We start from the raw sequence: 17,066 nt of genomic DNA, 5'->3' as shown, positions 1-17,066 counted from the left end.
AATTGACAATTTGGGAGGAGACTTGGAATTGTATTTTTGTTTAGCAAAAACTGAACATCTGATCAATTGTTGAATAATGTAATTACTGGTCATTCTCACCATAAAATTCTACCTACTGGGAGAAATAATATCTCCTAGAAATAGCAGAATATTCTAAAACTCTTTTGTAACTAACCACTCAACTTCTCCTCAAAGGAAACCAGTATGTATTAAATACTTGGTGGTGTCTGACATTTTATGGTTTGTAGACCTGGATTGAAAAACTCTTCTTGTAAAAAAATTAAATGGTGGTTCTGAATGTTATTTACATTTATACTTCAAAGGAAATTTATTTATAAAAAAAAAAAACCCTGCAGGGTAATAACTTGACAGCACAATTCATGGAACCTTTCGGACACTATTATACACGAATATAATGATTGTAAAAATTATTCACACCTGCTAAGTTTTTTTTCTTTCCCAATATGAAACAATTTAAATAGTCATGCTAATATGTACAAAAAAATTAAGTTTGTGTATCTCTCTCAAGGTTCAACAACCCAAAAAGATTGAGTTGATTTTGTGCCACACAAATGTAATTTTAAAACAGCAAAACATGAAAATCTTTGGTTTGCTTTTTAAATTAATCAGTTCTGTAGTATTAGATAATACTTACTGCACTTTTAATCCTCCTAATGCCATTTGTAATAAGTTTTAAAGCATCCTTTCATTTCTACAGCAGCTTTTAGCCTACTTCCCAAGTAGTGCTAAATATTTGCAACACTTTCCTGTTTGCAATCATTTATTGGCAAATTCCCCCAGCAGTTTGAGCTGCAAACTGTAACAATAGATAATGCTACCTTAGTAATATACTGTAAGGATACATAGTAGCTGCTGAGTTACACGGACTGCAGCAGCCATTATGTTAGGCACACAAGCAGGATTTTGAAATAGATTTATAAACAGAAGCACCAAACGATTGCCAGCTTAGGTAAGAATGTAGAATGATACATTGTCACATGCTTTACATATACAAGTAAGAAAAAAGTAAAAAAGAGGGGCGTAGTATTGCTGCTTTAAATAAAAGAAGTCTTGTTTGATAATTATTGATATTTTTGGCAGGTACCCACATTTCAGAGGCCTCTTTTGCCATGTAAAATATTATTCAGTATTCTCTGTAACTGGAATTGTATTTGATAAAAGAAAAACAATACAAAATATCTACAATACATAAAGGGCTTCTGTAGAACCTTCGAGACAACTCCTCACCTGGGTCCACACACTAAACTCCATTAGGCCATTTATCGTTACATCAACCCTTTATCGTTACATCAACCCGTTAACGTTACGTTAATGATAAAGCAGTACTCACTAAAGAAAGTAACATTTAATTATGTTAACTTTGCGTTAAAGCCTACCCTAGATTTTTTTTTATATATATATATCTATATATATATATCTATATATATATAGATATATATATATATATATACACATACGTGTTTGGGAAAGTAGATAAAAATTATTTGCAAATACCCTACTCCCGAAGCTCTGTTAATGTTTATGCCACAAAATAGATTGTGTTATTTAGGTTACCCCTAAACCTGGAGTTACTTCTCATCCAGACACTTCAGTAGGGCCAAAGTCATAAGCAAAAGTCCTATTTTAGTGAGTAGCTGGGAGAAACGCCAGGTTTACGTATTAGTTAAATACTGTAACGTGGTCTTATTTCCCTGCTTATTCTCTAAAAGCCCTACTTCAGTGTCTGAGAGCAACACAAAACTTTAAGCAGCAAAACGTGAAAAATCTTTTATGGTTTTTTTTTTTTTTTAAATAAATTAATCTGTTTTGTAGTATTAGATAAAAATACAGTCAGGATCTTTTATTTATTTTTTAACTCCTGTTATTTTGGACATTTTTAATGTACTAATCATCCTTTGGTTGCTACAGCAATCATTTAGAAAATCATACCACTTCCTCTTTTGAAACAGGCTCCGACATACGTTTTTGAGCTATGCCCTTTGGAAACAAAGTATCACAAACAGAGCTGTTGCTCTGTTCCAAACAGCAGACGGTCTATTACTCGGGAAGCTGGAACAATAATGTAGTACACTTAGTAATATAATGTTACATATAAGCTGTAGCATTTCACTGATTGCAGCATAGTCAGAAGGCAGCCATTTCATTAGCCACACACTCAAGATCTTGACAGATTTATAGCACGATCACCAAATGATTGCCAGCATAGGTAAGAATGTAGAATTATACATTGTCACATGCTTTACATATACGCATAAGAAAAAAGTGAGGGAATGCAGTATTGCTGCTTTAATTAATCTCATGTTATTTGAAGATAATGTTCCATGATCGTGAAATAACATGACATTCACCCAATGATAATGAGCTCTAGCATGACATTATTTTTGCATAGAAATTTGTTTTGGGAGTATGCCATACTGTACATTTCGGGACAAATGATGTCTGATTTTACACATTTTAGTTAGTTGGCTTCAGAGGGTTCTTCAGGCTGCACTGGTAGCTTAACTTTAACTTCAGCCTAACTTTACACATAACTTTAATTTCTTACATTCTACAGTGTTCCATAAAGCTGAAAATATTTAATCGGTTATGCGGTTATTCATTAAACTGCAACAGTACCAACTGAAGCACTAGGGCACAGAAAATACAATTTGAGTTTCTGTGCTGTAGTGCCCTGATCAGCACTATCAGTTTAATGAATAACCCCCTAATGAAAACACATGGAGCTTCTGCCTACATGAAAAAAGTTTGCTTACTCACCCCCTACCAACAGTCCTGAATAAACCTCAATTTACAATACAATATGTGTGGCGTATTGAAATTCACAAATACAATTTGTTTTTGTTTTTTTGTAACTTAAATTTTATTGCATTTTTCCAAACAAGTGATACAGAATACAGTATACATTACATTCATTTTTAGTGTTAATCTCCGCTATAGACAGTACCGTATGTCAGCTTGTGAGACATATCCCGGTTTTTCGGGCCCTACTCGACCGGATTGTTTTGGGTAGACTAGCAATAAAGATAATAACATAATTCACATAGTACGATTGATTCAAATTGACAACACAAAATCAATAAAGAAAAAATAAATAAATAATAAAAAAATAAAAAAAAAAGGAGGTGGGTAGGAAGGGGGTAAAGGGGTGGCGCGGCCGGAAGAGGAGCATCGACTCGTGCTAGGTCTCTTCACCGCTCCTAGTAAGGTTCTTTGTGGGTTGCGTCCTCTCCAGTTTAACACCTCTGTAGGCGTTCTGTCTATTTGTCTGTGTAGTCGTCGTGAGCTGAGTTTCCGCTCCTAAAGGAGAACGCACCTTCATCTATCACAGCCAGATTGTGTTCCTCTCAACCCCGGGGATATCCGTCTGCGCCAGCCAAGGCGTCCATACTTTGAGATAATTGGTGCCAGTGTCGTTAACTAGACTCGTCAACTTTTCCATCTGGCAGATAAACCACAATCGATTTCGAATCTTTGGGATACTTGGAATTTCGGGGCGTTTCCATAGTGCTGCTATCTCGCTCCGTGTGGCTATTGCAAAATGTGCTATTAGTTTATTGTTTGCTTTGGACAGGCCCGTTAGTGGTCTATTCAAGAGGAATAGCCATGGGTCTGGGGGAATAGTGAGGTCGAAGACTCTCTGTATCCAATGTCTAATTTCTTCCCATAGTGGGGAGATCCGCGGGCAAGACCACAGCATATGTAACAGATCGGCCGATCCTCCGCACTGCCGGGGGCATAGTGAGGAGGATCCAGGCACGAACTTGGCTAATTTCATTGGGGTGAGGTACCACCATACAATTTGTTTTTAATGTCATTGAAGCCACTTTATCCTGGAAAATGGTTCCATACAGTATGCCCCAGACTTCCTACCCTCTTCCCTTCAGAGTACAACATTGCAGTGTGAGGTGACAGAGGTGGTGTGTGAGAAAGCAGGTTTGATGGCTCCTGTAATTACAGACCAGCATTACTCCTGCTCAACTGAAGGCCAAGACCTGCGGACCAGCAGACAGAGAACCCCGGTTTCCATTCAGACCACCGTTTGAGTGTAGACAGAACCATGTAGAGAAACATAAGGAGAAGGTCTGTGCATAACCAAACAGGCTGCCCTGGTGAAAAGAAAACCCCTAAAGTCACATTCGCCTTCATTTACACATGAAAATGAGACAATTGAGCTCTTTTCAGCCTCTCCTCATGGCACAAGATCTATCATTCTTGGAAATGGGAGTTTTGATAAGATGAGATGTTTAAATACATTGAAAGGACTTGCTCATTTCAACTCCTGATGCCTATTAAGAGCTAACCGATTAAATACATCTGCATTCATCACTGTCAAAGCCCCTCTGGAAAGTAGAAGGGTTAAAAGGATACAAATGCTTTCCTGCAAGGTCATGTTAAGTTTCCTACAGAGGCAGTTTCTTGGGGGGGGGGGAGGGATTGTTCCCCTCCTTATGAAATTAAGAAAACAAAGATTTTCCCCCTCAAATCAAACACACAAAACAATGAAAGAATAGTTGTGTGTTTTCCATTCTTCTTTCCCAGGGGGCCTTCTCTCTGACACGAGTGTTGCAACCCACACGAGTATATTCCTTTAAATAATGGCTATCGGACGCAGCACTCCAGGGGCACGTCCTATTTATCTGATTTTTTAATTACAACTATTTTTGAAAGGTATGGCACGAATTACTACACGCATGTCAAATTTGGGTTCCATTATTTGGGATATTGCATTTAACATCACATTGTGGTAGTTACATTTGCATGGTACATAATATAGATTTAATGATTGGACAGAATAGACCAAAATTTGTGTAGTCCTACTGAATATTAACTCTATATGTATCAATACCTTTTGTGGGAAGGATCAGAGGAAAAACATCATATCGATGGTGGTATTTTGTGACGCCTTCTCTCCTTCTTTCTTTGTTCCGAAGATATTTGATTAATTTTTCCCTCTCGGTCTACCCACTCCCGTTACTACCTCTTCATTCATAGTTGGCCCTTGTACAGAGTTTTTAAAGTTTAAGCGTGTCACCCATTTTAACTAAATAAAACATTTTATTTCAAGAACCATCAAATGGGCCAGACTTAACAATGGAAATATGTATGGAAGACGTGCTGAGACCATATATGGTGACCAAATCCCATTTATAGCACATTAGCGGGTCTGAAAGTAACAGCTTCTGCTTGTCTACACAAACTGCTGTGGTTTGATTTTTCCTTTAGTGGCGGATCCTTTGGCCTGGAGTAGAAAGAAATGCAGGAGGAGCCAAGTATCGTGCCCTCATATTACCATCTCATCTTAATTATCCCTATTCATTAAAGTGTGATCAAATGTGTGCCCAAAAAAGGAAGATTGCAAAAACTGGGCCGCATTTAAATCAGAATAAATTGATGCAAAAATCTCGCTACCAAACTGGTGGGGGTGCCGTTTTACATGACAAAACATACTCTGCTTGATGCCATTTGTCTTTGTTGTAGTAAAATTGGTAAGGCGGTGTCTGTGTCATAAGTCATATAAAGAGAAACATGTACTATTAGTGTGTGCGCTCTCAATAATATTTCTCTCTCCCTTTACCTGTCTTATTCTACTTGTGGTAGGGCATATCTAGAAGAATAAAAAAGTAGATACATGAACTGGCACTCACCTCTTTAGTAATTGTAGTATACGTGGTTCGGGTGACTCTGGAGTTTTATTCTAGCCCCATGGTAATGACAAGTGCATGGGAGGGGAGGAACGCAAAGCCAGGCACTCCCAAAATGAAAAAAAAAAAAATATTTAGCTAGTTAAATAAGTTTTCTTAACTTTATTCAAGACATACCACTAACAAAACAAAAAAAGAGAAACATTTTGAGGCGACAAGCCAGAAGAAAGGTTTATTGTATCACCAAAACATTGCTTATTTGTTTTGTTTTTTTTGCGAGGTCAAATGAACGTTCTCGTATTTTTATTCAGCTATCTAAACAGTTTTCATTTTGGTAGTGCTTGGCATATTTTTGCTGCCCAGGACATTTCGGAGTTATCAATCTCCCCAGCTGGGAGGAGGTGAAAAAAAATGTTGGCAGATTTCACCTGTCAATTCCTATCTCAATCTTTATTCAAAGACCACGTGAATACTTATTTTCCTCATTTGCACACTACATTTGCTCACTGCATGATATTTCAGAGACCAAATAAAATAGTTACCCAAATAACACTTTCCACAATGGTTTTGGCTTGTGTGAACTCTTTAATGAAGAGTGCAAGATGAGTTTTTGGGCTGTACTGTCATTTACTGCTCAGAAAGTCCATTCTCGCGCTGTAATGAATAGGTCCCTCAGTGACCGTCTCGGAAGAGGTCTTGGATGAAATGAAAGACGCATTACAGCAATTTCAAGACTGGCCATCGACACCTGTTGAGGGGGCAGTAGAAGGGTGTGGCTGGGTAGTTGTATGCCACTAGTTTATTGTCAGTGGTAGCCATAAAAAATTCATGAGAACCCTTTGTACATCTGAAGGTATTTTTACGGTTTTATTTTTTTGTTCCTCATGCCCCCAGCTGGGAAGCCCCGGGGACAATGAAAACATTGCAGCCATGAAAGAAAGCAGCATGGAAATGGAAATGTGCCACCTATAATGAGGCATTTCATGCAATAAGCAATGTATGGCAGCCCGTTAGGTGAAATGCTAAAATCAGCCAGTTTATTATGATCGTGTGCCTTGTGTAACACAAAGTCACACAAAGTGTACCAGGCAACAATAATGAGAGATAGCTAAAGATATCTATCTCTATATATCAATCACTATATCTATCTATATATAATACAAACTAATTTGTGAACTTCACTCACTATTTTTCATATACCAATTTTGCTGTTGATTAACACATTTATCTGCAATCTACTGTTATTTAGATGTGTATTCTTTATCTTTTCTAGGTGTAGCAACCAACCCTCTTCACTGTGCTGTATCCAGCAGGAACAGGATTTTGAGTTTATTAAATACAATGTATTATTAGTGATATTCCTTGAAACGACTGACAGATACATCAATTGTGCAGCTATTCAAATGCATCTGAAACTCTGACTGAACCAGCCTGTCATCTGATAAAAAGCTTTAATGTGCTAAAAGCAGTTAGTTTCTTCTTTATGTGGTGGCTTTTTTTGTGTTCTGACTTAGTCAATATTTGCCAATAGCTAAGGACAACACTTGGGTTGCACTTACCTGGGCTGTTGCAAAGCTCAACCTTTCTTAATAGCATCAGTTTCATGGTAACATTCATTAGCACAGACAAAGGGTTTCTAATTCCTCCTGACAAGCAGTCAGAATGTTTTGCTGAAAGATTAGGCACCAGGTTTAATATTTGCCTGTTTCTGTGTTTGTTACTCCTTTCCGTGTTAACTTGCCAGAGCCTAAATCCACAACATCCTGAAAATATAAATCGGGTCACTTCGCTCTGCCCTGAAGGATTTCATAGAAAGCAAGTCCCCCTAACCAAACATATAGATGTAACTTGGTTTTTCAGTGAAAACATGTCAACAATGACAAAGTTCAAAGGTCTGGGTGGGTAAACCAGTGTGAACCCCTTTCCCTTTCCTCAGTGCCTGAAGGTTTACTATAGCAACACCTTGAGAACCTTTGATCTAAATTTCAGCAGTAGAAATATACAAACACACACTCCCATATTAAATACTCACAGGTGTACATTCCTAAAAGCCCTGCTGCCTGTCACTACCCTAGCACTGATGAAAACCAACACCTCACCAAAGGCATATCTTTCCCTTTCTCTGCCTCAGATATCCAACTGCTGACAAAAGCTGCAATCACATCAAGTTAATTTTGCTAACCGCTCAGAAATGCAAAAGGTGCCCCGTCTGTATAACACAGATGCAGAGCCAGTAGCTCAAGATAACTGAAAGTCAAGACTTTGTTAGGAGAACCCTTTTTATAGAATATAAGCAACTCTCTATTTTGCATGTGCAGTTATTTGAACATGTCATTTTATTAAAGGCTGGACAGCACGGAAAGCTCATTCGGACTTTTTCTCATTGGGTACACATTTTAGCAGAAACCTAAAATCCAACTTGAGTATTGTTTTATTTTGGTGATCGAGGATATGCCTGAAATGATTCATGAAGAAAATAACTGGAATATAGTGTATGGTATTAAAAGAAATAAATAAATGAAAAATATATATATATATATATATATACTTATAATAAGCGTAAAGTACAGAAAGCAGATACACATCGTTAATTCAAGCTTAGGCAAATACATATAGACAAATTAGGTGACTCCATCCAGCACGCATCTGTGTAACTAAAATTGAACATTCTAGACACATTTCTAGTGTTTCACAGGGAATATTCCTTATCCCATGTCTACTGGATGAAGAATTCCCATTTCTACCATGATGGAACTCAGCGTGGTCAAAGCATAGAGCAGCAGTTCTCGCTGATCGACAGTTATTCGTATGGGTGTTTTCCCTTACTTTCATAGATCTCTTCTCCTTAATATTTGGAGTGAATTATTTTTCAGAACCAGACTCAGGGCAAGCGGGCTGTGAATGAAGTGAATAGACCCAGTGCCCTGTTAAGCAATGGTTTACCGGAGAGGAATTTCTCCAGAAAAAAAAAGATAAAATAATACTAGAATACTAGAATGTTAAACCAGTGTGAACCATCTGCTAACCTGCAGGCATTCCAAGATTAGCAGAGGTTGGGAGGGCAGCCCCAGAATCCAAACAACACCTATTGTTACGATCCGCCTTTGAATGATAAAAGGAGAAAGCTGTTACCTGGTATTACCTCAATAAAATGTCAAATGACAAGCCATTTTTAAGGCTATTTAACCGGTTTGGAGCATGGGGCTCTGTATCCCATTATCTAGGTAGGCTTTAAAATGTACTTCATTTGACAACAAAGGGTATATGCACACAAACTTTAATTCGAAAGCCATTTACAGTAATACTATCAGATAGAAAAATCTAAATCTTTGATGACACACTGCATCGAAGATAACATACTTTACTGCAGAATGCACTGAAATGGCTTCAGAAAATGTGGCTCCAGATATAGGCAGCTCATAGTATGACTCACTGATTTGCAGTTGTTTGAAAATGAGTGTTACCAACGTTTTTTCGGTTATAAAAATAGGAGCAGTTAGAATATGCTAGTGTATTTCAAGCATGCTGCGTAATTATTACAGTAAAACCTCCTTTTCCATTTCAGATATAGATTTTGTAGTCCCTCTTCTTCTGTTTCCTTGCGTATATGTGTCTACTAGTCATTTAAAACCTACATTTTGTATTTATACCCCCGTTATTTCCTCATTCTAATGCCATCACTTATCCTGTGACCACAGTATCTACCTTCTGGTTCTAGGCCGGGGGTGGCCAACTCCATTCCTCAAGGGCCACCAACAGGTCAGGTTTTCAGGATATCCCAGCTGAACACATTTTTAAAATACATTTGACAGCTGCACGTATTTTTAAATCATATATATTTTTTTTAAATTACTTTGTAACGTGGCGAGAGGAGACATGGGAGGGGCTTGAGATACTCCTCTGCCCACTCTTGTATGTGACGTCACTGTGTGCACAGTGTTTGCGCAGGTAAAGCCGTCCTTTCTCCACATTCACCTGATCTTTAATGAAAGATAGGCTGGGCTAAGGTTAGAAGAAGCTCTTGATTGATGGAGACTCCCTCATTCAGAGGCCCTGGTGAGAAGATCTTGCTTCATGTCCAAAGAAACCAAAACAGCCAAATGTTTGTGTTAGACACAACTCCATTTGTTTGAGGAAGCCAATTACATTGCTGCTGGCTTTTCCATAACCTAGGGCGGATTACACCGTTACAGAGCCATAAACATGGGCATTCTGTACTCTTTCCCTGCCTGAGAGGCCAACAATGCAGCGAAAGGGTTAAATGTGTGGCCCAATTTGGTAGCGGTGTTGAAGCAAATGTAGTTCAGAGATACAGGCACCTGAAGTGGAAATGGTGTTTATTTATAAAATGCGTTCCCAGGAAGTTATACATTGAGAGTTACCTCTCGTTTTCAAGTATGTCCTGGGCACAGAGTTAAGATGACAAATACATAGTTACATAAGTGAACAGGGTTATACATTATGTACAAGACATTGCATGCACAGTTAGAGCATTGTACACTGTGCTGCACCCCTGCTCTCCTGAGACCCCACATCAACATGCACCTCCTCCTTACAGTCAAGCTCAGCCGGAGAGTGGTCAGAGGAGACTATATCATGCAAGTTAGCGCCTTCACACCACCTCACATTACAGATCTACACTCGCAATATATCTTCCCTAGTTTTTTTTATACATAACTACGATCTGTGTGGGGGTTTCCTCTTTGCTGCTCAATAAGTTTTTTATTGTTGCCTCACATATAAAGCCAAATCTTTTAAACTTCACTCTATCTATACAACCGCCATGCCTTCCTTTACATTGCATTTCAAATAATGCCTGCTCAGCAAGGCGACGTAATGACTTCAATGCTAATTCTATAGGCTATGCATCCAATCAGTAGCTCGCTCACTCCACCAGCACTCCTTCAGCGGGGGTGGGAGGGGGGAACCCCAGAGTAAAGGATAAAATCCTCATGCTTTCAACGGAGTTACTTTACTTTAAATACTCACACAGTTTTTTTGGCTCTAACTTTGCCTTTCTCTGTGTTTTTTTTTTACAGCTGGGAACTATGATAGGCAGACTCATCTAATGTCTAGCAGTCAATATTTGACATAACTTTGATTGTAGGGTATTTGGGCTAAAGATTCCCTTATCATGCTGCTTTCCTGTATGGTTCCTTTCCCTTCTGTATTGCTTAAATATCTGTATTACGTAACGCTAAATATACAAATATGTTACACCCAAATGATAACATCACCTCTATATATAGAACTGTACCCAATTGATCTCACTAGTGGTCCCTGTCAGGGATATATTATTCCAGGCTAGCACCCGTGTGTGTGTCATGCACAGGGCACACCTTGTGCACTCGATAAGCAGTTCAAGTCATGAATAATTACCCAAGCAAATGTTTGTCTAGCTTTCAAAGCCCTCAAAAAAGGCAAGCAGGAGGTGAGATGCCAATTCTGGAACAGCTGCCAGCACAGGGGAGTCAGTTACACAGCTCGACAATGAAGCAAAAAGCGATCTGTGACAGTGAGACACATCAATATTTAACACACCATTTACTTTAGCAGCTTAAAGGGTAGAATACCATTTCCTCAATTAAAATACTGTGTGCAGGGTTTCTATCGCAAGTAGTAACTTGTCAAACGGTCTAGTGTTCCAATTAAAAACCCACTGCCAACTTGCTATCAGATAACTTCACATATGCAACTGTAACTAGTGATCTTAATTATCTCCAGTTATGTGGTGTTGGTGTGTTAATTCTCTGGCTCCCGGTTCAATTCCACTTCAAGAAGGGCTTCTTGCATTCCATTTGGTTACGGCTTACGACCGTTTTCTAACCAATGCCTGAAGATTGTCTTAGTCATTCGCGGGCTTTTTTTCAAGATCTCTGCACAGCCACAATTTAAATCATTCTCAGAGTGGGTGGGAAATTCATGCCCCTGCTTTTCAGTCTTCCACTGCTTGGTGCTGCATCGCCATAAGTTCCCTACATTTAATTGCAAGGTGCAACATTTCCCACTCGTCGCATTGTGACATGTTTCACGTAGCCCTCAAAGTTTTTCTTATCACGGACCACTTCACTTTAAAAATGGTGTGATGGACCATTAATATATTTATATACATGTACAGGCAGTCCTCGGTTATCCAACGGAATCCATTCTGGAAGTAGCGTTGTAAAGTGAGTCCCATGTTAATCAGTGGCGGTGAGCGTTGGATAACGCATTCCGGCGTCGAATAATGGCCCATAGGGTTGCATTGTAAAGTGTTGGATATGCCATTCGTTGCAAAGTGAAACGTTGGATAGCGAGGACTACCTGTACATGTACTGTATATGAAATAAAAATGAAATGGTTCTAAGTCTTAACTCTCAAGCAATGATTTCACTAAATGTACTCCTTTTCAAGGAAAGAGTTGACAATTCACAAATTCAATGGAGCCAAGAAAGAACTTGGCTTCACAAGACAACACAGACTAGGGTTAATATGTTGGCCACAATTATCACTAGATGTTCCACTCTCATTAACTCAATGAATAGAGCTGCAATACTGTAAGAACAGGAGTCAGGACAGATACTGTTAACAAGGCAGTTAAAGTTGCTTGGGTTGGCACCAAGCCAATGTTCAACTCCAGCAGGCTTACTGCAAACAAAACAATTATATAAAAGGGGAAACAGCATGTGTGAACTGTCTAAAGTATTTCAACATACAGATTTCACTTTCAGAGGGCAACATGCTAAGTTATGCTTAAAGGTGCAGTCCCACTTGACAACATATTGGAATTTCAGCAGAGTAAAAACACCCATATTAAACATTTGTTTTACAAAATACAAAATTCACAGCTCTGAAATGCATAACACTAAAGAGTACTGAATATACAACACACACTGCTTGTGTTAGGGGCTCATAACAAAATCGGGGAAAAAAGGACAGCATTGATTCCAAACTAGCTGATGGAAAAGTCACACAAGTGACATAATCCCCCTTTTTTAAGCTTCAAATCCTAGTTTGCGTTAACTATCCCATAGCCCTATGAGTGCCCTATTGACATACAAAGTAGGTTGAGTGCTTTATCGACGTAGGTCATGCCAGCCCGCACCATGGAAGCATGTTACCGCTTCCGTTCACGATCAGTGCTCCATAGGATCTGAGCAGAAGAGGAGAACCCTGCCCTTTCATTCACACAAGCGCGGTGACGTCGCAAATCATGTGATCGCTCAGGAGTGATCACGATAACGACTTGCCGGAGGGGGCGAGGCCATGTGGTAACACATACATCAGGCATTCAAGGGGTTATCTGTTACCTATCCCAAACATATCAAACGTTTCTTGATGCCTTCACTAAAGGTGGAACTGAATGAATAATTTTTAGGCTGCATTGTGCTGCTACCCAGTGAAAATAATATGCTTCATTCTTAGTCCTATCGCGGTTTTACAAAATTAGCCCAATACAGAATAAATTGAGCGGGAGAATAGCCAGGAGAGTTCAGAACAGGTTAACCTGATTTGAATCCAACAGTCAGTTCCTTGTTACCTTAGAAAGGTCATTTTACCTCACAGTTCGTCAAGGAGGCTTCAAAATCACAGGCGGCATGACCCGATACCCATGGCCATACTAAGCCCTACGCTCGTCAATTATTTAGCTTATGTTTTCAGTAAGCACGAGGGGGGTTTTGTGTAACTGTGGTATGTGCAAGTTGGGAGGGGTTCTGTTGGTTGGGTGGGTTCTGACTGGCAGCCACTCTGAAAAAATGAACGGCAAGCAAAGCTGTGGCCTGTTGTCCTTCCTGTTGTGTGTGTAGTTTTTTTAGGGTTACCATGGAGGATGCATGGGCAACAAAGGCGAGTCGTGACCCAAAATGATACTGATACGCCTGTAAAATTCTATATAGAGCACTGACTTAAGTAGAAATAGCCATGTTAGTCCAGTTGCGCTAGTGCAGAGTAAAGGAGTATTTCAGTATTAGGCGATACCTTTTTCATTGTTTGCTTGTCCTGAGGAAGAGAGGAGAACTCTCGGAAGCTGGTCTCATAGTATCAATTGTTAGTCCAAATAAAAAAAAGGCATTGAATAAATAATGCTGATTATTTGTGACATGCTTTGCTTCCTCTAATAGTCATGTCACCTCATCTGCATTTGTGCATACACAAAGATGGCAACCGGAACGATACCATAACATAGGTATTTATGATGGATCATTATGTGACCGCCATACTATTCTAGTAGTAGCAAGTTTGTCTTTGTCAAACCGCACGGTTTGATGGGGCCGTAAGTAGCGGAACCAAATTTGACAACTGGCCGTACTCCATATCACAAATCACAACACTTACATTACATTTATTAAAGAGTGACACTCTGCCTGGTTAAACAGCCTATCCGCACGGATTATACTTCCCTGTGGTTTGAAGTAATGGATTAACAATTTTCAACATTGGACAAATTATAACATGATTAAAACAAATTATTTCTGAAAATAGGCGTTTCCTTTTTTAATGTTCCACAGCATAAAGTGCTTCATATCTTGACATAACAAATATCTTTATAAAATCAAAATCAAGTCGAGTCCTAAAATCTGTAATAATAATAATAATAATAATAATAATAATAAAAATCAACATGACCATCAAAATTAAATAGGTAATTGAAGCAATACATTATTTGCACTCCCATAGCCCCAAAATGCCACCTAACATTTCAAGAAAGTGCTTCCTTCACCAATAGCATGAAATAATAACTTGTTAATCGGAAGTGATATAGCAATACTTTTTCAACTTACGTGTAAACGGAGCATGGAAACTGTTCATGATGTCGGAAGATGTGGTTTGTAGCTTCTCCATAGCTAATATGCAACCTGCAATATGTACCTATATATTACTGTTTATTTGTAAAGCGGCAACAAATTGCAATAGCCCAACGTATTCAGATTTTTTTAAATAAAATGAAGATCATAAAATGGGGGATTAAATAGGCAGCTATTTGGGCCATGTGTCTCTGAATAAGGCCACCAGCCATTTAATGAGACCATCAGATATGTCATGTGACCAGGTAGTTCATATGAATGTACTTGTGTGTAATAATAATTATATAGGAGTTCAAAGGGTTTTCAGCAATGAACAGCAGAAGTTAGCCAGCACTGTAGAAGGGAAAAAATTATTACTAGAATAGGCATGTAAAACAGTTAATTAGGTGTATTAATTAAGTACATGCTCAACAGAGCTTAAATAGGCTGTGTGGCTTGTAATGATGGAATTCCGCATTTATTGAGGCTCTGGCACCAGCCTTGAGTTGGTGAGAAAGGATTTGCGCGTTATTTGAAGCGGTCTTGCCTTTTTGAGTTAACGGAGCTACTAGAGTTCCAGCGAGTTTGCAAAAATTTGTCATATTGCTTGGATTTGCAGAGCCAGAATGAAACAGCCGCACAGTTTAGACATACGAGAAGCGCTTCCAGAATACGGCATACCCGAACGAAAAAGGGCCTGTTTCCACTCGGATATGCACTTCTCACAGCTACTAGAATGTCCCCTGTGTTTGTTTGGAATAAACTTGTTCCGTACAAATAAAATGGTAGAGAATATGAACGCATAAAAAAAAAAGAGGGAAGTGTATTCTATTTCTAAAAGGCAACAAGTTACACCATTAAGTCATATTGCTCTAGAGAACAAATGAGTAGACGATCTGTGCTATTACACGGACAATGCCAGCATTCTACTTATTGGTGTGTGTTCTGAGTGATTCACACCTTGCCCAAAGATGCTTAACCATGTTTGATTTACATTTAATGTGGGCTGCTACATACCTGTATCACTACTTGTCCAAGCTCCTGCCCAAGCGTATCCTTATGGAGTTGCCTTTTTTGGCCTTCGACTTCCAGTTCCAGCATGTTAGCCATTGATGAGCCCGATCCTGTTAAATTAAGGGGGAAAGCTCGTTGGACCCAATTTTCAAGTTTATGCTTATTAAAACAAATATAAGCAGAACCTTTTGGGATGACATCTGTAAACCTTGTCCCACGCCATCACAAGTCAGTCACTGCCTGCTGCCTAAACCTCTATCCTCTGCAGTTTAGATAGTATGAGGTTGAGCAGGTTTTATTAAATAAATACAATTTATTAAAGATTATTTTAATTGCTCCTCCTGAAAAAGAGACATGCGGTTTCAAACGCTCGGTATGCTATTTTCACTTATGTAGAACTCAAATGTTTGTACACTAAAAGTTATCACAATCTATAGTGATCTACACAAGGCAAGAAAACAATTGGTTTACATAACGTGGTGGGCATGTGAATGTATTGATATTTGATAAGGATTAATATTACAGAGTAGATCCCAAGAGGATCAAAAAAGACTCCCTCATATAGGAGGGAGTCTTTTTTGATCCTCTTGGGATCTACTCTGTAATATTAGTCATTTTTCCCTCTGACCACCTGTTGCCCTTTCCAATACACATATGCATATACACACGGATGAGCGGTTTTATTACCCTTTATAAATATTTGATAAGGATCCAGGCAGCACATCAATGTTCCAGCAAAAACAAATACATTTATGATGGCAAAATGTTCATTCATGTTTCAGCCTTCACCAGTGGAGCCGAAACATTGCTGAACATTTTGCACAATAACTGGAGCTGTATTTGTTGGAGAACTGCATGGGTCTCTTGCACATTAGCCATATTTTGTTTTTAGTTATTTTATTCCTCATTGATATTATAACACATTCAATTGTGTGATTAGCAATACTATTATTTCTTACAAAAGGACACAGTACCATTTTTCTAAAACCACCCAAAATGGGAAAAATACAAGCAGGTATGTATAGAGTGCAACGGTAAAAAAATAAAATAAAAAAATAAATAAGAATGATGCGATTTTTAAATAGTTTCTAATAGATTCGTACTCACTTATTATATGCAAATAATATTTATTTTGTGTTACTAAAATAGGCTTGTTAAAAGATGATAGTGAAGTCATTCAAATGTTGCACCTTCAAAAATCATACTGCTGAAAGTGGAATCCAAAATAAAGTTGACATCCAAAAAATCTTAGCAAGATTTGGCTTAATACTCTTATATCATCCTACATGTAAAAGGCCTAGAAAAAAAACCTCCACCATCATATTATTATTTCCCTGATCCACTTAGATTATCCAAAGGCCTGAACCATGCAGCTGATGAGAGAGATGATTGATATTAATCTTCTGTCTACATGAAGATCATCAACCTGAAGTCTAACAAATACTGAACCAGTCATACTGTGTGTGTGTGTTATATTCTTTAATCTGCAGGCTGATCCGAGACATAAAGGGAATAAGGTATGCTGCCAACCACAACTAAAAGATGACAAGAAAGGAACTCAACCCTTTTAGAAATTTGTCAAACCAAAACAACACTTTGATTTTTTTTCTTCTTCGTATTATGA

The 17,066-nt window shown here is 38.5% G+C and overlaps 1 protein-coding gene across 1 annotated transcript in view; it reads right to left on the bottom strand.

Moving 5' to 3' along the window:
• PRDM1 (PR/SET domain 1) overlaps positions 1-15,555 on the bottom strand; it is a 97,418-nt gene extending 81,863 nt beyond the window's left edge. Inside the window, exons 1-2 of the mRNA XM_075597541.1 lie at positions 15,446-15,555; positions 14,426-14,500 (exon numbers count right to left, since the gene is read on the bottom strand). Coding sequence (XP_075453656.1) covers positions 14,426-14,440 — 15 coding nt within the window. The 5' untranslated portion in view covers positions 14,441-14,500; positions 15,446-15,555. The remainder of the gene's footprint in view (positions 1-14,425; positions 14,501-15,445) is intronic.
• Between the last annotated feature and the right edge of the window lie 1,511 nt (positions 15,556-17,066).

This window comes from Ascaphus truei, chromosome 4 (genome assembly GCF_040206685.1).
Source record: "Ascaphus truei isolate aAscTru1 chromosome 4, aAscTru1.hap1, whole genome shotgun sequence".
In the NCBI taxonomy this organism is placed as follows: Eukaryota; Metazoa; Chordata; class Amphibia; order Anura; family Ascaphidae; genus Ascaphus; species Ascaphus truei.
Note: the sequence above shows the minus strand (reverse complement) of the source record. Positions and strands in the feature narration are given on the sequence as shown.